General features: G+C 44.6%; 2 protein-coding genes across 2 annotated transcripts in view; one reads left to right on the top strand and one right to left on the bottom strand.

Annotated features, from left to right (window-relative positions):
- Positions 1-4,837, bottom strand: part of IQCE (IQ motif containing E) — a 40,892-nt gene extending 36,055 nt beyond the window's left edge. Inside the window, exons 1-3 of the mRNA XM_065412447.1 lie at positions 4,742-4,837; positions 1,446-1,493; positions 617-659 (exon numbers count right to left, since the gene is read on the bottom strand). Coding sequence (XP_065268519.1) covers positions 617-659; positions 1,446-1,493; positions 4,742-4,783 — 133 coding nt within the window. The 5' untranslated portion in view covers positions 4,784-4,837. The remainder of the gene's footprint in view (positions 1-616; positions 660-1,445; positions 1,494-4,741) is intronic.
- Positions 4,838-8,980: 4,143 nt separating this feature from the next.
- On the top strand, positions 8,981-22,843 carry BRAT1 (BRCA1 associated ATM activator 1). Its single transcript, XM_065412329.1, has 13 exons — positions 8,981-9,107; positions 9,836-9,990; positions 13,697-13,844; positions 14,882-15,251; positions 15,366-15,485; positions 16,408-16,499; positions 17,187-17,305; positions 17,987-18,173; positions 18,619-18,692; positions 19,341-19,443; positions 19,778-19,876; positions 20,921-21,099; positions 21,293-22,843. Exons 1-13 carry the CDS (start codon positions 8,981-8,983, stop codon positions 22,028-22,030), a joined length of 2,511 nt encoding a protein of 836 aa, XP_065268401.1. The 3' UTR covers positions 22,031-22,843.
- The last annotated feature ends 359 nt before the right edge of the window (positions 22,844-23,202 follow it).

Below are 23,202 nucleotides of genomic sequence, written 5' to 3'. Positions count from 1 at the left end.
TACAAATTCCCAGAAGATAAATTGAATATTAGACAGTTTACTGGGAATGGACTTAAAAAATAAAAAAAAGGTTTTATCTGCAGTTTATAGATATTAAGGATTCCATGACAACAGGGGGCAATTTCCTTAACCATAGAATTATAGTGCTAAATGAAAAATGGAATGGCTTAAATCCTTCTGTAGCCTCCATGACTCAGATACTCTGCAACCCACTAGGTCCATTGGATGTTAGGATGCACTGCTTCAGTACTTCTAGACCCCAAAACTTTGGATCTCTTTCTGCCCAGGTACAGCAAAGGACACAGCATTTCTTCAAGGAAATAAAAGGCAAACAGTGATTTTATCTGCAAACTGTTTGCCACCACAAGGGAAAAGTGCATTACTACTCAGTTAGTGCCCAGCACAAGAATCTCCAGAAAACTGTAAACTCCAGTCCAACTCCTAGAAAAGTCAAATGTCTCTTGTTATAGGATATAACACTCAGCTGGGAAGGCTTCGCATTCCATAGAGAATCACAGATGTTCTTATTTGGGGCATTCTTCAAGGTGTTGTGTCCCATGGAGATCGATCTCATTCAGGACAAAGAAGACAGAAGAAAAATTTTGGTAACACTTACTTGGTGACTTTGGGGGTTTATGAGAAGTTTTCTTCTTCCGTTTCTGGAAGAAAAAGAAAGATAGGCTTTCTGTATTCAAACTCTCCCATTCCTAAAACACCTCAGCAAGTAATCTGAAAACCAGAAACTGCAGCCACTTCTAATGGGGAATCAGCAGAGATCTAATAAAACAATATTAACTCGTCTAAGAAACAGGACTGTAGTGCATGACTACACGTAGAACAAAAGGGATTCAACATAGCTATCCCAACTGGTCTAGTTTTACCAAAGTTCAAATGCCACTGTAGCAGGCTACAGCAAATGAATGAAAATAAATGGACGCCAAAACAAAGCAACCCACCACAATTAAGGTGCTGCCCCACAATGGTGCATGCTACAAAGCCAAAGCTACCTATTTTTGCTCATTTATTGAACAACTCTGTGAGATTTACCTGTCCATCTTAAATATGGGAATCAGCAAGTCCTTAGAGGTGCAGGACTATTACAGGGCAGAGAATGGAGCTTACAATTCCCTAAAAGATGGAAGAACCCTTACTTGTTCAATTCAACTAGAGCGTACTAGACAGACAACTTAGGGTCCCTTAACTTGATGGTATTGAGAAATTCCCTGAATGTCATTTACAAAGTGTCTCAGACCAAGCATGAGAATTTTGAAATTATTGGAGCCCCCACATGTCAAATTCTTTGTTGGAACAATATAGTTAGCTCTACTTTCTAAAGTATCTATCAATAATCAGTAGACATAACTGGGATATGCTGTGTGGGGTACAAGCAGATTCTGAGAAGTTTTTCAAGTGTTTACAAAAAGCACATTGATGATAAAACTCACCATCTCTGTGTCAGATTCGTAGGTTACAGCAGACAGACTGTCATCTCCCTGGGGAGTAGATATGTACAGTATAACCTTTTCTGCTCTCTAGATGGTTGCTTAATATATAGATCACCAGAACTTAAATAATACCCGTTTTCTATAACAATCACTGCAGTAAATTCAACTGTGTACTCTGTCACTGCATTTACAAAGAGACAGTGTAGTTGGGAAAAATTTCCTAAAGAGGAAGCCTCTGCACGATCTGACCCTAAAAAGTTGAAAACCTGGGCTACAGCAACCTGGACTGCTTATTCACAATATCAGACAGTATCAGTAGGTGTAGAATGAAAAATCACTGCAGAGTGATAAATCAATTTCAGAAAAGGTAGTAACATAAGAATTACATATAAAGTAAATGACAAATGTCCATGGAAACCCTAACATTTTCCTAAGCTTGTAATAAAAATCTCACTTCTCATTAAATAACATTTCTACTATTATTTTTAAATCATCACTATCTTTTCTCTGACAGCGAGTGACAATGCTGGGTGGGATGGCCAGAGCAGTTGGCAGGAAGGCCAACTTCATCTCTTTATGCCCCCTTTTCAGTGCCTTTAGTCTAATAAAAGAGTATGATGTTCCTGTAAGCCTCTCTCTCAAGTAACTCTGCATTTAATAAGTAGTAACTATTTTTCAGTGTTCGTTAATATTCTAGATGCAATATGACCAGAGATGCTCATATTAACCTTAACACTCTCCCACTTACAGGCTCTCCAAAGAGTACTGGGTGGCTAATTAGTCCAGTATTAATACCTTAGCACTTATACACTGCTTCACATTTTCAATTGCAACATTAAGCAACCATTAAGCCCTGAGAGGGAAGTATCACCATCCTCATTTTAAAGACAAGGAACCAGAAGCATAGCAAAGTTCAGTGATTTGACCAGGGTTAGACAGTGAGTCAGTGAAAGAGTCATCATTGGAATTCAGAGAGAAAGGATTGTCCAGTGGTTAGGGCACTTACGAGACCCGTGTTCAGTTCCCTACTCTGCCACAGATTTCCCATGTGACCTTAGGCAAGTCACTTCGCCTCTGTGCCTCAGCTTCCCTTCTGTAAAATGAGGATAAGAGCACTTCCCTACCTCGCTGGGTGTTGTGAGGATACACACACTAAAGACTGTGAGACACTAAAGACTGTGATGGGGGCCATACAAGTATCTAAGATAGGTAGATGGACAGGTTTCCCCATGTTTATCCCTTCAGATCACAGTACCTGAAAATAGCTATTGGTTTAACATTGCGCCAACACAGAAGAGTACGATCTCTTCATACTGAGCCAACGGACGATCTTTGCCTACTTGTCATACACGAGCATATCCAGGAAAGTTTGGAAAATTTCAATTTCATATGATTTTCATGTTATGTTGCCCTTGCAGAAAGGACCATGCAATTCATTTCCGCTTGCTGCTGGCTTCACTGGCGCTTACAGATGCAGCTCTGTTCCTAGGCAAGATCCAGATCTAGCTCATTGTGAGAAGCAGGAGAAGAGGTAAAGCAGATTTTAAAGTGTTGGCTGACAGGAAAGAAGGCAGCATAGAAAATATTAAGAACAGATAAAGCAGCTTTTTGGCCTGGCTGAGTGCAGGTAGGCATACATTTCATACACTATGCCATACGGTTTTTAATTTCCTGGGTCAATGTTCCTAGCAGCATACTGACACAGGTTATTTTTGTTATTCTTGGAGCATTTTATCACACTGCTGGATATCACTATGAAACTCCATCGGCTATGTTAGCAATTAGATAGGGAACAGCAGAAACGAGAATGGATAAACAACAGAGGGTGAGAAGCAAAACTAACTAATGTGCATATAAATCTTCAAAGAAAAGACTCTCCTACTCCTGAAAACCTGCATCTCCTTCTCTCCTTGAGGAGGTTAAACAAAAGGGACAGATAGAAAGACTGTGCCAGACAATAATAGAATAGTATGGCTTTCAGCAGATGAACTCAAGAAGTTTAGTGCAATGGAGGTGACAAGGAAGTAATTTTACAGATGAGGTCACTAAAGCACAGACAGGGGAAGAGTCCTTCCCAAGGTCAAGAATGAGCTGGTGGCAACAAGGGCATTAGCATCCAGGAGCCCTTACACCCAGTCCTAGAAGAGTTTTACCACATATTTGCGCATCCAACACTTCACAACATTTTGACTGAACTGCCACAGGTTTCAAACCCTCATTATATGGCATCTTCACGGCATGTGCAAACCTCGCTACAGTGTCAGGAGGCATCGACACCAAGCTGCTAAGAAATATTGTATCGAGAGAAGTCAAACCACCAAACCACAGTGTCAGTGCATGACACTATCACCACATCCATTTAGAAAAAAAACTTAACCCCGTCTCTTGTCAGCGGGGAAGAAAGAGCACAATATCACTGGAGTCTTCTCAAGAGGTGCTCAGAAACTATGGTGATGGATGCCAAAATAGGAACTGAGCTAGATAGTTCCTTATCACACTCCATGATGTCAAAGCCCCTTGGTGTCACCACAGCATGCACAATCCCAGGCACATCATATTAAGAATGCATAGTGAGGTGTCATCACTGCAGTGTCCTTATTGACGTGATGATGCCCAACCTTACGTGCTACTGGAGAGAAGGTTGTACTTGCCCCAGGGACGCTAGAGTAGTGGGCATCCCAGTCCTACCCTTCAACTCCCACAGCCTCTCCACACCACACCACACATCTGCCCCAGTCCCATTGTCCCCCATCCCCATCAGTTTTGGTCCTGTCCCTGGGCCCAATGTCCCCCTCCCCATCTGCCCTGGTCCCAGTCCCAATGTCCCCTGCCCTGGTCCCTCTACCTCCTCCCCATCTCCCTCGGTCCCAGTCCCACTGCCCCCTCTCCCCATCTCCCCCGGTCCAGGTCCCACTGACCCCCCCTCCCCATCTCCCCCGGTCCCGGTCCCACTGCCCCCTCTCCCCCAGTCCCACTGCCCCCCCCCATCTCCCCCGGTCCCGGTCCCACTGACCCCCCCCCCCCCATCTCCCCTGGTCCCGGTCCCACTGCACCCTCTTCCCATCTCCCCTGGTCCCACTGCCTCCCTCCTCATCTCTCCCGGTCCCACTGCCCCCTCTCCCCATCTCCCCCGGTCCAGGTCCCACTGACCCCCCCCATCTCCCCCGGTCCCAGTCCCACTGCACCCTCTTCCTATCTCCCCCGGTCCCACTGCCCCCCTCCTCATCTCCCCCGGTACCGGTCCCTCTTCCAGCCGCTCCCATTCGATTCCCTCAGTCCCCTGTCCCCGTGCTCACCAGCTCCCCCTCCGTGGCCGCCTCGCTGGTCGCTAGGGACATGGCGCGAGCGGCGCTCAGGGAGCGGCCGGATCACAGGAGCCGCTTCGGGGGAGCGGGCTCGGCAGGTGCATGTCACCAGGCAGGAGGGAGGACAGGGCGGCCTGAGGGCAGCGTCCGGCGGTCCCGGCCTGGATCGAGCCCCCTCCCCTCAGAACTTCCGGGTTTCCGAGGCCATGGCAACCAGCCGCGGCAGCCTCGCCAATACCCGGATGAATAGGGCACGGGACGGCCGGGCCAAGCGTCTCTGCACCCGGGGTTTGGGGAAGCGGCTTCGTCACGGGGCTGGGACAACCAAGTGTTTGCTCGGAGTTAGGAGAACACAGCGCAGGGGAGCAACGGGGTCAGCTGGGGAGCCAGCAAGCAGGGGCTGGGGAAGCCCTACTGATGGGGTTACCCAGGCGAGGGCCAGACACCCACACAAGGGCCCCACGCACAGAGTCTGGCCTGGCACCCAACATGAGGGACCCTCCTCTGGGCCCTCCCCAATAGGGCCATGGTCAGACGCTGATCCCCATGGAGGGCTGGTTCTAAAGGCCCCCCGCAGCACCAGATGCTGGCGCTCAAGGCCATGTACAGATGGCACCTGTGGGTCTTCATGCAGTCTGGCCAATGGCACAAAGTCTGGTCTTTTTCTTAAAGCCCCAGGTCCAGACGTCAAAGGATTAAATATGAATCTCAGTCAGCCCCCCACCAACTCCCTGTGTGGCCGTGGACAAATCAGTTAGCTGCTCTGTGCCTCCTTTCTCCATCTGTAAAAGGGAGTTACTACCTCACTCCTGTATGTGTGAAACCTAGTTCATTAATGTTTGTATGGTGCTTTCAGATCCTCTGATGGACGGCACCATAGAAGTGAAAAGTATTATTGGTATCCTGGTTTCTATTATTCACCATTATATATTTTTTTCTTTCAAGGGTCACATCTTGCTGCAATTGACACATAGACAACTGTGTCTACACTCCAAAATTCCCCAGTTACTACCTACCACCAGTTCTACCACTGGAAGTGCTAGTGTAGACTGCACTCTTGCAGTGTCCAATGTGTATTTTACCACCTTGTTGTCTAACCGTACGCAGAGAAGTTCCAAATGCCTTGTGGTAAAAAAAGCCAGCACTGTTACTTATTTATGTCAGTGCTCTTATAGTTGATACCAATAGTGGAACTGAACTAGTAGTAGCAACAGTGGGAAAATGTTGGGGGAAAGGGTTATTGTAGGCATATGTATCTTTAATTTGCCAAGGCCCAAGCACAGGGCTGTTGTGGGACAGTGGCCATGACAAGGGACACAAGAAAGCTAGCCTCGCTGCATTTACATTACACTTCTATAACTGGTTTCCAGATTCCACATTTCTAGTGTTGATAATTTACACCTCAAGCTTGCGTGGGGATAGTATTCTCTCTCATCATGAGGGATAGCTGAGAGGCATGATCCCACACAACGCACTCAGGATGGGGCTCTATCTCATTCATTAAAGTAAGAATAATACAATGAAAACCACCAAACCCTAAACCCAATAAAAAGAGCATTAACACTTACCTGATGTCATTAAAAATCATATTGGGATGACAAACACCAAAGGGGCTTTGTAGGTATTTATGTGGAGCAATAGTGCCATCAAGTGGTCCTTCAGCAAGCAGAAATCCCCAGAGGTTCTCAGGGTCTTGCTTTCAGAAAAAGTGACAGACTTCTGAATTCAAATCAAGTGGGAACTGTTCTTCCAGCTCACCTCTCACAGAGTCAGCCTTACCATTTTTGGACAGGCCTGTAGTTTTCCATTCCCCAAATATAACTGCCTCCTGGCCACCAGGGCCAGCCTGATGATTTGGGGAGATGGGATGAAAGAGGTGATTCTTTGAGATACACCCCAAATGTAACTGATTTCTCCTCCATAAAGAATTGTACAGTATATGATCTTTAGGTCCCCTCTACCTCTCAAGCCTCCTGCTGTATAAGTGGAGCTTAACTGTTTGTGAAGAACCCTGTGCATAGCTGCCAACAAGTAGGCCTAGGCTACACACATTTTTTTAATAGATTTAACTATTTCAGTTAGAAGTGTGATAGTCTAACAATATAGCTAAATGGATACAATCCCTTGTGTGGACACAGTTATATCAGTATAAGCTGCCTCACACCAGTATAGTTTATACCCTTATGGGATATTCCTACAGTCCTCACTGGGACTCATCTTGACTAGGAACATCAGGGGAAAAACTTGCCTTGTCTCCTCTAGGATTTTACCTTGCGATAGCTAACTGGAGATGTAAAAAGCAACAAAGAGTCCTGTGGCACCTTATAGACCAGGGGTCGGCAACCTTTCAGAAGTGGTGTGCCGAGTCTTCATTTATTCCCTCTAATTTAAGGTTTCGCGTGCCAGTAATACGTTTTAACGTTTTTAGAAGGTGTCTTTCTATAAGTCTATAATATATAACTAAACTATTGTTGTATATAAAGTAAACAAGGTTTTAAAAATGTTTAAGAAGCTTAATTTAAAATTAAATTAAAATGCAGAGCCCCTTGGACTGGTGGTCAGGACCCGGGCAGTGTGAGTGCTACTGAAAATCAGCTTGCATGCCACCTTCAGCACACGTGCCATAGATTGCCTACCCGTTATAGACTAACAGACGTATTGGAGCATAAGCTTTCATCAGACGCATGGAGATAGCTCTTCCAATACAAATCCCCTCCTCCCCCCTTTTAGTCAGTGAAGCCAAAGATAAAGTGGCAGCGTATAGACACTCTGACATTGATTTAAACCTGACAGAGCGCCATAGCTTGCTGCTACTGATGAAAATTGCTATGATCACTCTCAAACCAGTAAAGCGTGTCCACACAGGGGTCTGCGTCTGCACCACTTTAGTTAATACCAGTGCACGTTTGTGCGCAGAATTTAAATGCCCGTCCCCCACTGTCGGTATAACTTTACCCCGAGAACCGCCCCCCTCGCCTCGCCTCGCCCCGCCCCGCCCCTATAGTCCCGTAGCTCCGCCCCTTGGCTATTCCGCTTCTGCGCCGTTTTACGACAGTAGGTGGGAGGCGTGGTTGGCGGCCGGTCTGAAAGGGAGAAGCCGGCGCTGTCTGTGGTGAGGTGGGTGTCTCAGCCCCGTTCCCCTGCTCGGGGCTTCCGGGAGGAGACCTGACCTCCCCCAAGAATAGAGAGCCCGGTGCTGCAGGGGGAGGTCGGCTGGAGCGGGGCCCGCGCTGAGTCGGCGGGGTGGTGCTGGCCGCCCCCAGATGTGGAGGGAGCCCTGGGGCGGCAGGCTTTCCTCTCCCCCTGTGCCTGGAGCCAGAGCGCGGACAGCTGGGCTCCAGCGAGCCTGCGGATCAGCTGTGGGTAGATGGCTCAGCCCGTTCGCTGAGAGCGTCTGTGGGCCAGGTCCTCAGGGGTATTTATTTGGGATCCCTTTGAGCAGGGGTTCTCAAACTGGGGGTCACGGGGTTATTATATGGGGGGGTCGTGGGCTGTCAACCTCCACCCCAAACCCCGCTTGCCTCCAGCATTTATAATGGTGTTAAATATAAAAACATGTGTGTTTAATTTATTGGGTGGGGGGGTCGCACTCAGAGGCTTGCTGTGTGAAAGGGGTCGCCAGTAAAAAAAGTTTGAGACCCACTCCCTTTGAGGATTTGGTCCTATATCTTTACATCATTCTGGCTCCTGAAATAGTGGGAGTCAAATAGAAAGCATGATTTAATGTTTGTAAAGCACTTTGAGGCTAAAAGCAGCAGAATAAATGCTGCTTATTACCAGATTCAGTTGCAGGCTTTCAGATGTAAAGCACTGTGTCTCTTAAGGCTTGTCTACACTACCACGCAGGGTCGATCTAAGATACGCAACTTCAGCTACGTGACTAGTGTAGCTGAAGTCGACATACTTAGATCTACTTATCGCGGTGCCTTCACTGTGGTAAGTCGACAGCTGACGCTCCCCCGTCGACTCTGCTTGTGCTTCTCGTTCCGGTGGAGTACCGGAGTCGATGGGAGAGTGCTCAGCGGTCAATTTATTGCATCAGTCGACCCCCGCTGGATCAATCGCTGCCTGCCGATCCGGTGGGTAGTGTAGACAAGCCCTTAGATTTCACAGCAAAGTGTGTCTACCTTGTACCTCCCTACTTGACTTTCAATGTTACCTTGTTATGGAGATGCACTTCCACTGAGTTTGTTTCTCACATTCTTTTACCAGAAGAAAACCAGACGCACTATGGACAGGGAATGTTCTCAGCTCCTGCCTTCTGTTTGTGCAGTTCTAGCAGACTCAAGGCAACTTGTTGCAGATGACACCTTTCTAGAGAAATTTCTGGACTGGTTTAAGTCTCTGACTGAAACAGGTAATTCTGGTTCTCTGGATTTGGCCTATGCCTCTTGGCAGCCCGAGGGATCATCACAGATGTGTTTAAGGAGAATTAATATTGTACATACCACTTGGTTGTACCTATAGGTTTTTAATAAAATGGTAGGTTGTCTGAGGGTGATAGAAGCTTCCCTCAGTTTGGAGGGTGCTGTCTGGACACTTTCATACTGTAACAAGAACACAGAAAAGCTTTACAAGTGAAGTTTTGTTTCACTCCTTGTAAGTGGCGGAGATTCTTAATCTAATAACATATTAATTAAGGTCTGTAAAAGGGCTGGTGCTTTAAACGCTTCTGAATCCTTGTCCAACTGACAACTTAGGCCTGGTCCACACTAACCCCCCACTTCGAACTAAGGTACAAAGTACCTTAGTTCGAACTTACCGCGGGTCCAGACGCGGCAGGCAGGCTCCCCCGTCAATGCCGCGTACTCCTCTCGCCGAGCTGGAGTACCGGCGTCGACGGTGAGCACTTCCGGGATCGATCCGGGATCGATTTATCGCGTCTAGACAAGACGCGATAAATCGATCCCAGAAGATCGATGGCTTACGGCCGGACCAGGAAGTAAGTGTAGACCTGCCCTAAGTGGGTACACTTTACTCTTGTTGGTTTTTAGGTGAACCTGCTAGAACTAATACAAAATAAAGAGATGTCCTAGAAATGATAGTCAATTGTTGCTCCACCTTCCATGGATATTTCTTCCCCAGAATCTAGCCTGCTGCTGTTACAGGAGAATCCATGCTTGACAGAGCTCATCACATGCGTGCTGAAACTGAAGGATCCAAGTTCTAGCACTCTTTCCTTTATTCTGAGATTAACAGGGATATTTGCAGCCTCCGAAAGCTGCTTCCAGTATTTACAGGTAAGTTAAGGCTTAAGCGACTAATCACAGAAGCACTTCCACTACTCAGCTTTTGTCGACCTCACCTTAATAAAATACAACCATAGTTATGTAGGGTTATTTTCTAGTAAGAACATTCCAATCCTGAAGTCATTCAAGCATTGAGTCCTGTTGCTAGATTCACTCTATGGGATTGTCAGAGCAGACAAAAGGCAGTAAAAGCTGCTACTTGCTCATCCTTGCATGCAACAGGGTATGTATGCAGAACATAGCTGTCAAATGCTTGGGAGAGGGAAAGAGAAATGACATGTCTCAGCCCCAAAACTGAATATAGAATGACCGCTTGTATGACTGTCTCACGTTTGTTGATCTCTTTTGAGGCATGTGACAATAAGTAAACTGTTTTCAAAGAGTTGTGTGTGCATGCTCCTATGCAGGTACTATCTTCAGTGGGTTTTAACTTTGCATTTCCTGAATTCTGGTTATATACCATCATTCAAAATTAATCAGTTAATTTACATGGCTTCGTGTCAGAACTCTGCTTTACAATGTGCTACCAAAACACATTTTATAAAAATCACACATGACCTTTTAGCACAAAGTATTGCATCCCTTGTGAGCTCACTATTTTGGACCTCAGGATGATGGATAAAAATGAATTAATTACTCACTGAAAGTTGGTGGTTACCTACAGACCAGTGATCATGACTTACTTATAGTCAACATAGCCAAACATAAGACAGCACCAACCAGTAATATATTTATGGGCTGCTTCAAAAGAGCTAATTTCCAAGGCTGAGAAAAATTGAGCAAAATTGACTGGGAGGAAAACGTAGACAGAAAAATGTGAATGAAAATTGGGAATTCTTTTTAAGAAGAGTTTAAGATGGCCAGAAAATCATGATTCCTCATTCAAGAAAGAGGACAACTTTGGCTAAAAGCCCATACTGCTTCAGTGGTGAAGTAAAGGCAGCAATTAGAAATAAAAAGGCAATATATTAAAAAAAGGGGAAATCGTAACTTTTAATTTATATTGATTACTAAGTGTAGTAAATTGATAAGAGAAGCTAAAGACTTTAGAGGAAACTTAATGGCTGGCAGGGCTAAGAACAATAAGTATATTAGGAACAAAAGACATCCGAGCAATGATATAGGCCCATTTCTAGATGAGATGTTAACATTTTTAATAACGCACAAAAAGACAGAAGTGTTCAATAAATATTTCTGTTCTGTATTTGGAAAGAAGCAGCATTATGTACTTGTATCATATGAAGATGAAGTACTTTCCAGTTCATTAGCACTGAGGAGGATATTAGACAACATCTACGAGGCATACACATTTTTAAATCTGCAGGTCTACATAACTTGCCTGTAGAGTCCTAAAAGCGTTGGCTGAGCAGATCTGTAACATGCTGGTATTGATTTTCATAAATCTTGGAATAGTGGGAAAATCCAAAAGACTGGAAGAGTGCTAATGTTATCCTAATATTAAAAAGGCAAGTGGGATGACTTGAGTAGCGATAGGCTAGTTAAGCTGACATGAATTCCAGGCAAAATAATGGAAAAGCTAATAATGGAATTCAGTTGATAAAAATCAAAAGTTAGGAATATAACTAGTGTAAGTCAACCTGGTTTTATGGAAAACAGGTCTTGTTAAATGAATCTGATTTAATTCTTTTGCAATTAAAAGTGTAGTTGATAAGGTAACTCTGTAGATGTAATATACTTAGACTTTAAGGCATTTGACTTCTACCACATGACATTGTTTACAAAATTAGCACTATACCATATAAAAGGAGCACCCTAAATGGATTTACTGGCTAACTGACAGATCTCAAAAAGTAGTTTTCAATGGGGCATCATCACATGGGAGTGTTTCTAGTAGGGTTCCATAGGGATCTGTACTAGATCTGATACTGTTCAATGCATTCAGTGATCTGGAAGTAAATATAAAAAATTACTGGTCAAACTTACAGGTGACAAAGATAGGTGGAGTGGTAAATAACCGTGAGGACAGGGCAGTCATACAGAGTGATCTGGATCACTAGGTAACCTGGCCCATTCAAACAAAATGGGTTTTAATACAGTCAAATGCAAAGTTATACATCTAGGGACAAGGAATGCAGGCCATATCTACAGAATGGGGGGGCTGTATCTTGGAAAGCAGTGACTCTGAAAAGGATTTAGGGCTCAAAGGATAAGCAACTGAACATGAGCTCCCAGTGTGATGCTATGGCAAAAGGACGAATGTGATCCATGGCTGTACAAATAAGGGAGTAGGGAGGTGATTTTACCCCTCTGTACAGTCTTTAGTGAGACCAATACTAGAATACTACGTCCAGTCCTGGTGTCCACATTTAAAAAAAAAAAAAAAAAGTGGTTTAAAAATTAAAGGGCATAGAAGAGAACTGCAAGAATTATTCAAAGGACAGGAGAAAATGCTTTACAGTTAGAGACTGAAAGAGTTGAATCTGTTTAGCTTATCAAAAAGACAACTGAGGGTGACTTGATTACATTATTTAAGTGCCGTCATGGGAAGAAAGCACTGTGTACTAAAGGCCTCTTTAATCTAGCAGACAAATGCATAACAAGAACCAGTGGCTGGAAACAGAAGTCAGACAGATTAAATTAGAAATTAGGCATAAATTTAACAGTGAGTGTGATTAACCACTGGAACAAACTACAAAGTAGGGGAAGTAATGAATTCTCAATCTCTTGATGTCTTCAGATCAAAACTGAGTGCCTTTCTGGAAGATATGCTTTAGCCAGACGCAAGTTATTCGGCTTAATACAGGGGTAACTGGGTGAAATTTAGTGCTCTGTGATATACAAGAGGTCAGACTAACCAGGCTCCAGGATGCTTTTCTCAAACCGGGTGCATTGTGGAAGGAGGAAAATAAACCCCGTAAAGCCATGGTATACACCAGTATCTCTCATTCAATCTACACTAAATTAACAGTGATCTAAACACATTTTGGGCAGTGGTTTAATTTGTGAAAACTTTCTTAGAGTATACATGCTTCAGACAAAGCAGCTAGTACATGCCAAATATTAATACAGTAAGACAGACTTAAACCCACTAAACCATGGGAATTCTGACTTAATGGAGTCACCACTTTCTTGTCTCTGCCATATGATGCGCTTCGAATAATAGCACACAATAATAATAATTTATGTAGTGTTTTTCATCTTTAAAGTGCCTTGTAGTGTGTGACCTTCTAACAGCATCCTACAGCAGTGGCTGGATAATAGTAGCTCCCCAGAAAGATCCTTTTAATTTAAATTGCAATAATGGAACATAGTTTTTCCTGTGGGTAGGATAGGGTGGGGACCCAGCAGTCTCAGTGTGCCTCAAATATGAGGGAAATATGTTTTTAAAATCCCCTTGTTTTGTATGGTGGTATCTGAATTTAGAGTATGCTCTAACGTCAGATAGAGGCCTACAGGGAAGAGAACACCTGGCTAGGAAACAACCTCATGGGGCAGTCAGAGCCTTAGAATTTTTCCTAAAGTTCTAAGAATCTCATTCAAATGGTTAACATTTTGCTCACTCCTGGTTAAGCATGTGACAAGTGTTTTTCCTAGATATGCATAGCACTTTTATTAAATGTTTAAATTAGGTAGGGTTTCACTGAGGTAGTTATCATCAAATTGATATACACAGCTAACCTACAAGCCCCCAAAACTGCTTGCTGCATAGTTTACTTGTTCTCTCCTCTTGACTCAGCAGAGGGAGCTGTTGATCAGTCTCTTTGGAGAGGTGGGGCCTCTCAGCAGTGCTCTGTGGGAAGAGGCATCTGTGCGAAGCGGCTGGGTCCAGGGTGTGCACAGCATGGTGCAGCACCAGAGCGCCCTCCATTTTTTGTGCAGCTGTGGTGAGCATCGTTTCTTGCCAGTATTCTTTAACTTCTTAAATCCTTACTGTGCCTTGGCTATTGTAATCTGTCACTTAAGTGTTAAATGAGCAGAATCGTTGTAGGATATTCTGTTTAGATGTCATTATTTTACTTTGAGAAAAATAAAATGAGGAACCAATGACAGAAGGGACTTAAGCTGTTGTAAAAGTTAATTGTATTGCTTTATTTTTGTTACACGTACATATGTATTAAGGTTCCTCAATATAAAAAAAAATAGCCTCCATGTTGGAGGGAGAAACACACACTTACCCAATAGGCAAAGTAAAAACAGTGCATTAGAAAGCCACCAAAATTCTTATTTGCGGTCTATTAGAAATAGTTCAGGATTATTGTACTCTAGGGAAATTAACCCAGGTTTCGTTCCCACGCACTTTTAATTGGGCTTGTAGATTTTACTCAATGTGAGCAGTCCTATTTGTGTTTTATATTCAAGTAATCCACTAGTCTTAATAATTAATGGCTGATAACTTAACTAGGTATCTAATAAAGACTTAACATATACAGAACATCTTAACTCAGATCAATTTATCAGTCTAAACTAAAACTAACAGCCTCCTCCAGCTGTCAGCTCCTACACCCTGAAGATTCTATTCATTCTCTTTAAACCACAGTAACACATCCTGAATGACATAAGTTTGGCTGGCATAAGTGGTAGTGTGCACTGCACTATGTTGGCGGGAGAGCATAAGCTGCCTATCACAGCCCCTATAATCTTACAGTTGGAAAAATAGAAATTTTACAATGCCAGCCATTGTCATTTTTATTTCCTTTTTCCCCCCTTATGGTCAATGATGGATAGACTGACTTTTCTCAGTCTGTTCATGTGTAACATTAAGTTTTTGTTTTCATTTTAACTTTACATTATAATTTGTGTGAGTTACTCAGAAGTAGGATGACACATGATCGGATTGCAATGAAGTCTCCAAGTTGCAACAAAACTCTTGTTTCTTTGAGTGTCATGGCTTTGTTGTTGTTGTTTTTTCCCTTTGACATAGGAGCCATAGATGTGATCTTCACTCTGCAGGGAGACCCCAGCCTGTTTGTGGCTTCAGCTGCCAATCAGCTTTTAGTGCACATGCTCACCTTCTCTCTACAGTCATTCCAGACTAAACCTGTAAATATAAAGGACTGTGATTGGCCAATATGTGCTCAAAAGCTTATAGTGCACATTGAAGAGTCCCTTAAATCCAACTCTGCCTCTCGTATCAAGCAATCCTTGAAGCTGCTAACTAGAGTGTTTGGATGCTGTCATGATCTGTGGACTGAAGTACTTTGGTCACGGCTATCAGAGCCAATTGTATATCTCGAGGAGGAGCCAGTCCACGCCGGGCACTCACTGGTGGACCTTTTCCTTAGCATGGCCAGGTAAAGACCTCTTTGGAACTTGGATTCATGCAATACTGTCCAAAATACTATAAGAAATGTGGCTGTCTTTTCCAAGGTGTTCCCCAAAAATATGTTAACACTTCTTTCTTTCAGGTCTCCTGTGTTTAGCTGCCCTGAATGTAGCCTGTGGACATCAGTAACGTCTGCTCTGGAGCACTTAAAACCAGCTCAAGTTGGTCGTTTGGCAGTGGGAGTACTGAAGCTTCAGGAATGGTATGAATTGTTGGTATCAAACTTTAAAAAGCTTTCTTACGTTCTTGGAATATTATTCTGCAAATCTTTTAATAAGTTGGTCAAGTCCCTTTCTGAGTGTCAGTGTTCTTCTATATGAGAAGGGAAACTTCGTGGTGCAACTCACTGCCAATGGTACAGAAAGTGTGTCCAGGAGCTGCACATGCTGATGGTTTGACAGTCCAGTTCCAAACACGAGGAACTGTTTGAGGAGAAGCAAATGCCCTGTATGTGCTCTCAAATCCCACCTACAGTCAGCCAGCCTCTAGGGTCGGAATGACAAACTTTGTTTTTGCTCTCTAGCGCCAAACTTAACATTCAGAGTAGGCATTATCTTGAGTGCAAGTCAAACACGACTTCCCTCTCTTTCCTTCCCCTTCACATATGCTGTCTAATAGAAGTACCCTCTCTGCTTGCCAGCAGAAATCACCATCGTTGCTCTAGGGACTTCTATCTAAACCAGAAATGTGAGGAGCAATTAATTTAATTTATTGTAAATAGGAGAGAATTATTGGGTGCACGTGATCCAGTGTTGCAGGTTAAGTAATGCCTACACTCTGAGTATATGACATTGTTTAGATGGGAAGAAGGTCACCCGGGATTCCGCCCCTTTACAGTCCCCTTCTCTTGGAAAACTTCACACCAAAACCAGTCAGCTCTACTGCAGTGACATTGCTTGAAAACCACAAAGACCTTTCTCCTTCCTCTCCTGGCTTAGCGCAGGAAGCTTGGGACAGAGCTTGGCACACATGGCAACGTGTTACTCTCCCACCAGTACCAGCCTGATTTAAGGCTGAAAGAATCTACTCTTGTGAATTGTTATGAATTTACTAATCAGAATTTGGGGGCAGACACTCAGGGAGAACGAAGTGTTGTCTGTTCACTGCTACTTCTTCCTTTGAAGCCCACAGGCAGTAAAGATCCAAGCTCTGAGTGTTCTGCTTCAACCAATGGACTGTGTTCTGAAAGCAGCCTCCCAACCCTTGGAATATCCAGGTATAATAGTTATAAACAAGTGAAGGATAAACAACCAATCTGCCTATAAAGGACAAGACTGTATCCAGAAGGAATGTGGGTATGAGTTGTATCTTTAATGAGTGGGGGTAAGCGAACAATTGAAGTAACAACTGTTGTGTAAGAGTGAGACTAAAGTCAAGAAGCAGTGTTTGTGATATAGCTGCCAGAGTATACAGCAGGGATCGGCAACATTTGGCCCGCGGCCCGCCAGGGTAAGCCCCCTGGTGGGCCGGGCCAGTTTGTTTACTTGCTGCGTCCGCAGGTTCGGCCGATCGCGGTTCCCACTGGCCGCGGTTCGCCGCTCCAGGCCAATGGGGGCTGCGGGAAGCGGTGCGAGATGAGGGATGTGCTGGCTGCTGCTTCCCGCAGCCCCCATTGGCCTGGAGCGGCGAACCGCGGCCAGTGGGAGTCGCGGTCGGCCGCACCTGCGGACGCGGCAAGTAAACAAACTGGCCCGGCCCACCAGGGGGCTTACCCTGGCGGGCCGCGGGCCAAATGTTGCCGATCCCTGGTATACAGTATCCTGCTGAGGACAGAGTCTTATTCTTCAGTGAAGGATGGCACTAAATCCATTCCTTCCTTTACTTAAAACTCTGTTGCCGTCTCTATTTCAAACCCATTGCTGTCCTCTACTAACCTCAGTTCTCTCCTCCTTTCCATCTCCAGGTTTGCTGAATAGGTCTGTGAATGATTCTGCCACTGTTGAAACTCTTCTGTCCTGCAGATCCTCTTGTGCTAGCCTCCTGTGTCAGACGTTGGCTCATCTGGAGGAGCTGCAGTACCTGGTAGTGGTCTGGGGAAGGAATGGGTTACTTGAAAGATTTCATTAAGATAGGCCCTATTGTGAAAATCTGCAACCAAACAGAAGACGGAGAAAGGTTGGCAGTGGGGACTTTCCATTGGTGACACATCTAGTTAAAGAAGAAATCTACTACCCTCTTCTCCCATCTTGCTTCTACCTCACTCGCAGAACAGGCATAGTTAAGCTTTAAAAGAAGGCTGCACTTAGCTTATGCATCACAACCATAACAGTGGATTTGAGGCTACTGTCCACCACATGTCAGTGATGGCAGAGAGATGATCATCTTTCCTCCTTCACCCACCCATACCAAGTTTGCCATCTAGCACTGCAGAAGTTTCTATTCATAAGTTTCCTTTCAGATTCTGACGTCTCATCTATTGTAAACCCTGTTAAATTGCTTTCTCTAGTACTAATAGTAACCCTCCCTCATTTGTGCAATAGCTTTTTGGGGTGTGGGAGGGAACCTGTTCATAACTATCAGACTTGTGATACCACAGGGATGATGCCACATTAGAACGAAACAGGTTTCTGCCCATCCTCTCCAACTTCTCTTGTGATACATACACAAGATGTATCACAATCTTGTAATATAAAAATACATACACTACATATACAAACACATGCATGAGGTATTTGCTAGAAACGTATCTGTTTTCTCTCTCAGACCTGCTTGCCAGTGGATTTGCCCCATATACCTTTGCTACAGTCTGTAGTGACAATATTGCAATTCTGTATTGGCCTTGCGACTCCAGCATCTTGTCTGGGAAACGAGATCAGTAGAATCCTGATTGGTTGCTTCAGAGTTCAGCGGTCAGCACTTGACATCCTGGGAGCGCTCTCTCACTGGGAAAGTGAGTGTTTTCCACATTTTATGCTTCAGTGTATTTACTTATTTCTGGAACTTGTAGCCATTCTGGATTTGTAGCAGTGCAAAGTGTCCTGTACCCATTTCCTCTCTCAGCCTCTGGGTCTGGGTCCACCATTTTGAGGTATAAGAACAATCCGGTTCCCAAGTTTGTTCAGTTCTGGGCTTCTCAGCCCATACATCAACTTCACCAATGAATCTTCATTACTGTTGGTAAGTTAGAGCAATTAGTGATGAAAGCAGTTTTTATAGGTAGGCCATTTCTCTTCTCCGCTGCTTTCCGACATAATGTATTTTGCTGTTTAGTGGAATTACACTTGCTTTCCTCCCCTACAAATAGTTCTGTAATAAATATTGGTAGTTCAAGAGTTGATTAGTCTTTTTTTTCTGATTAGTATTGATCGTTGGCTATCACTTTTCCTGTGTTTCAGGCCACAGTGTATTCATGGGAAGTGTATTTGACATCCTCCTTGCATACCTGAAGAGTCCAGATACCAGTCCTACCGTAAGTACAGAAAACAAACCACAGAAGTGATGGTTTACTAAAACAGTAATTCTAGTGTCATTAGGATGTGGTTCTGAGAAACCGTTTGACACCACAAACAACTGTACTGGAACATCTTAAGAGGCCCCTGTCTCAGCTCTGAGTGACAGAGGAAGTGGCTCAAGAAATGTGATTAAGCCATTATACAACTGACTGTGTTCAATATCCTTGAAAGGAAACAGGAGTTATTGTACCCAAGAGTAGTGTGTCACCACACTTCCCTCAATCTTGGGGTTTCTAGTACTTGGTCCTGGGTTTGCCAGTGTTTTTGGTATTACATTATTGCATTGCTGAGATTTCCTGCTGGTCGAGACTCTGGAAAATTAGAAGCTGGTATTAAGAGTAGCCACGTTCCAGGAGCCTGCTAGGAAAACAAACAGGCACCATTGGATTCTTGATCTAGGCAATGTTTACCAGCAGCCTAGTTCTTGATGATAAAGGATGCTGGGTTGTTATCCCTAGCAGTTTGGCTGCAATTGAGAAGACTAAGCAAATGTTATCCAGTGTAATTGGGGGGGGGGGGGGGGAAAAAAAAAGCCTCCTTGTGAAGTGAATATTAGAAGGGCAGCCTCCCTCGGATTGCTGTAGCCCTGCTTTGTCGTGTTCTAGGTTCTGAAGAAGTCATTTCAAGCAACACTCAAATGGCTGGTGGGTTTGTCAGAGGCACCCAGCTCCAAGGATCACTGGCAACAGACTGAGCAGTTTCTCCGAGGTAAGCGAACTGTTGGGGGTAAAGTCAAACTAATGGCATAAAGCATTCCAGAAGTAATGGGCAAATAGTTCCAACAGAGAAGTAGCTCGTATAGAACTGCTACTCTGCCTGTCTTTCACAATCCCTATATTAGGTGCACATATACTTACATATAACACAACTGTTGGAGCAGTGTCCAATAAGATGTGCTAGGGATCTTTGAAGGAAGTATGCAACAGCAGTAAAAGATGTTGCATATGATGATTTAAAGGATGCTAATGTTTAACAAAAAAAAATTGCTACTACTGACTTGTTCCCTTCCTGTTGATCTAAACCTATTGCTTGCCACGTGCAGATCTGTTTCTGGTGCTGCAGAAGCGTTTGTGCAGCCCTTACTGGGAAGTACGGGACTCTGCCCTGGAATTTCTCACCCTCCTGGTTAAGCATCTGAGAGGTAAGTGCAGAGAAAGTAACATTTTAGATTTGAGGCTTATCACCACATCCAAGCATTTAATACCCAAAAAACCTTAGCCTGCAAACTCACCTACTTGCAAAAACAAACCCATCGCACTCAACACTTTTGAGTGGCCTAAGCCATGAGAAACCCTGACAAGTCATCCAGTAGGTTTATCCTACTTTCCCACTGTGGTCCAAGTGCTGAGTCCTCCTGAAGTTCCAGACAGAGCAGTTTTAAGGAATCTGACTAGGAGGCAGTGAAACAATGAGGTATGTAGGGAGGCAGTTCATATCTGTTAAAGGCAAATAATAATGTCCCCCTCCTCCACCAGTGTCTCGAAGTGGAATGGATAAGGTTTCACTGAGCTGGCAGTGGGGCAGGATTTGGGGAGCTTGCACAAGGGGCTTTCTGCCCACTGCAGATTCACCCTCCATTCCCCCCCTTACACGGCAGAGGCCCAGCTCTGAGGCCAGGATAGTTAACCCCACAGTAGCTCAGTTCCTGTTTGATGGCAGAGAGGAGAGAATTTTCTTTTCCCTACTTCTGTCCCCAAAGTGGAACTCTCCAGTGCACAACCCAGCTGCTTGTCCTAGCACACAGCCTCTGGCTTTGGGCCTTGAGCAGCTCACACCTGCTTCATGGGACCTGCAGACCCCTCACTGGCACTGTCAGTTATTCAGCGTGTGTTGGGTAGGTTCTTTAAAACCATCAGGGCTAGACATTCATTTTTAAATAAAAGCCTAAATTCAGCAAGCTGAGAGTAAATACCCACTTTCCATGGAGAGGTTCATTTGCATGCACACCAATGGCAAGTAGATTTTCTGAGCTCTAACAATTGGGGGGGGGTTGGGGTTTGACTGGAATTCAACAAGCCTGTGGTAGCGCATCTGTGCTCTTATCGGCAGTTGTCTGGTCTCCATAGCAGCTCAACTCATTCTGCAGGCAGCAGACATCCTGGTTAGACGAGGGGCTGTTTGCATTGGAAACAGTTTGGCTGGATAGAGGAATAAAGCCTTTCTTTGGACTGCTGTATATTTACAGAGAAGGAGGGGTTCAGGCAAGTTCTCTTCTCTTCGGAGGTGCCCAAGCTCACAGAGGATCTTCTTGAGGACCCAGAGAGTTATGTGAGAGCAAGTGCCGTGACAGCCATGGGACAGCTGTCCTTCCTCACCCACCTCATCTCAAAGAAGCCTGGCGTAGAAAATGGAAATGTCAAAGAGGTAAGGGAGGGGGAAGATAACCCTTGTTTAACCCACAGCAGAATCTAGTAGAACTTCCCATGAGCAAATAGGAGATTTTGCAGCCATTAACTAAGCTGCTGAAGCACTAGAGAGAAACTGGAGTGTTTTGAATTCTTTAGCCAAGAGTTTCCATTTCTTTAAACATATTCCCTCCTTGTTTTCTCATTCTTAGAAAAGCATTGTAGCACAACTTAAAGAAATCTTATCAACAGACTCAGAAGGCTTCCCTAGAAGAGCTGTGATCAGTGTCTTCATTGACTGGCTGAGAGAAGGCCACCCAGATGTAATGAAAGACACTGAGCAGTTTGTCTCCAGCGTGCTCCAAGCTGTGAACAGCGACTTAGACTGGGAAGTTAAAGCTGGTGGTTTGGAACTGGCTGAAGTTTTCTCTGCCCAGATACTTGGACGGCTTGGCCTTGCTGCATGCCCATATGCTGCTGTCTTATCCTCTGCCACCCGCTCCACTCATCTGAGTGAGTCTCTGCAGATATTCTGCCAGGTGAAACTGTTTGAGTTCCTGTTTGGTGCTTTGTGTGACTGTGACAGGCCAGTGGCTCAGAAAGCCTGCGATATCCTCATTGCCTTGAAAGCTGAGCTCTGTGATGAGAGCAGCCTGAAGGAAGGAACGAGTGCAGGCTTGTCTACAGAAGCGCGTGGTATTGCTTGGTTAGAAGAGACTCTGAGGAGATGGAGTTCCTGTGCCAAGCCCTGTCCCAGAGGTGATGCTGATGAGGCTGGATCCCAAGACCCAAACGGTGTGCTGCTGGTTTTGAGAATAGTGGACTTAGAAGGGCTGCACAGGTCTCTGGACAGAAGTAGTGACCACATTGAGAAGAGCCCTCAATCCCTCTTGCAGGACATCCTGGCCACTGTGGGGACCTTGGAGGAGAATGAAGCTGACTGCTATTAAAGTCAGGGGCAGGTTCTTGCTCAGAGAGGAAGCCATTCCAAACAGGTATCTGGCTGCAGGAGAAGTTATTTGCTACCCAAGAGTAGAAACCAGGCCTTGCAAAAGGGGAAACTGTTAAAGAAAGTCCCAAGAGGAGGACTCTGTCTTGGACTGGTATGAACAGTGAGGATGACAACTTGGCTGGCTGTCAAACAGGTTAGACAGTTGTTAGTGGCATGTTGTCCTTGCTAGCTGTGGCCCAGAATGCAAGGAATTTAAATGAGAGAGTATTTAAGAGGTGCAGCCAGGGAACTATAATACAATGTATTTTAACAAGTGATTGTTAAACACAGGGTTTGTATGAATTCAGACTCTGTAGTCACTGCCCAAAGCTTTTTTTTTTTTAAAGTCCAAAAAAGCATCTGTTTCATTTTAATATACCCTCATGTAAAGCCATAGAGAATTACCAAAAAAAAGTTTTTTAAAACTGATTTAGAGTGCTGGTGTAAACAAGGTAAAGAAATCTATAAACCCTTTTTTATAGCCTGGTTGGTTAAACTTGCTGAAAGCTGATTCAAGTAGACTGGTTTTAAAAGGGATCTATCCATTTTTGCTTTGTCTACACTACCACTCTAAAATCAGAGTCCCTGCTATAGTGAAGGGAGAGGAGGCAGAGGAGAACGTTTAGGGAAGAGTCATGACGACAGTGATTTGAACGTTTCCTGTAACTATGGCAGGAGATCAATTAAAAATTATATTGGCAAAAATGTTTTTCTTCTTCCTGCTTAGGTTCCTAGGGAGAAGATGAGATGCTAGGTGCAATACACTTGCATTTCAGTGACGCAGGGGCAATTGCAGTTGCTAAGCCTTCAGAGTGCTCTAGTCCCCATTTCAGAAAAGCTGGAACGACTCCCAGTGGGAGAAGGCAGCTTTGGCAGCTGGAGCTTTTAGATCAAATGCCAATGTCCGACTTCGGTTTGCCTCATCCAAGTCAACAAACCTCCTTAATTAGAAATCTAGCAGCCGTACCCAAAGTGGCAGAGGTGCTTTCTGAGGACAGCTTTTAGAAAGCAGCTTGGGGGAGATTTGTAGTTTACAACTTCAGCAGCCCAAGAAGCGACACTGTATTAAAACCTCTCCTCTATAGTGAAACGGCACAGCCATGGCAACAGTGTCAAACTGTACCTAAGCCC

The sequence above is a fragment of the Emys orbicularis genome, chromosome 10 (assembly GCF_028017835.1).
Source record: "Emys orbicularis isolate rEmyOrb1 chromosome 10, rEmyOrb1.hap1, whole genome shotgun sequence".
Taxonomy (NCBI): Eukaryota; Metazoa; Chordata; order Testudines; family Emydidae; genus Emys; species Emys orbicularis.
Note: the sequence above shows the minus strand (reverse complement) of the source record. Positions and strands in the feature narration are given on the sequence as shown.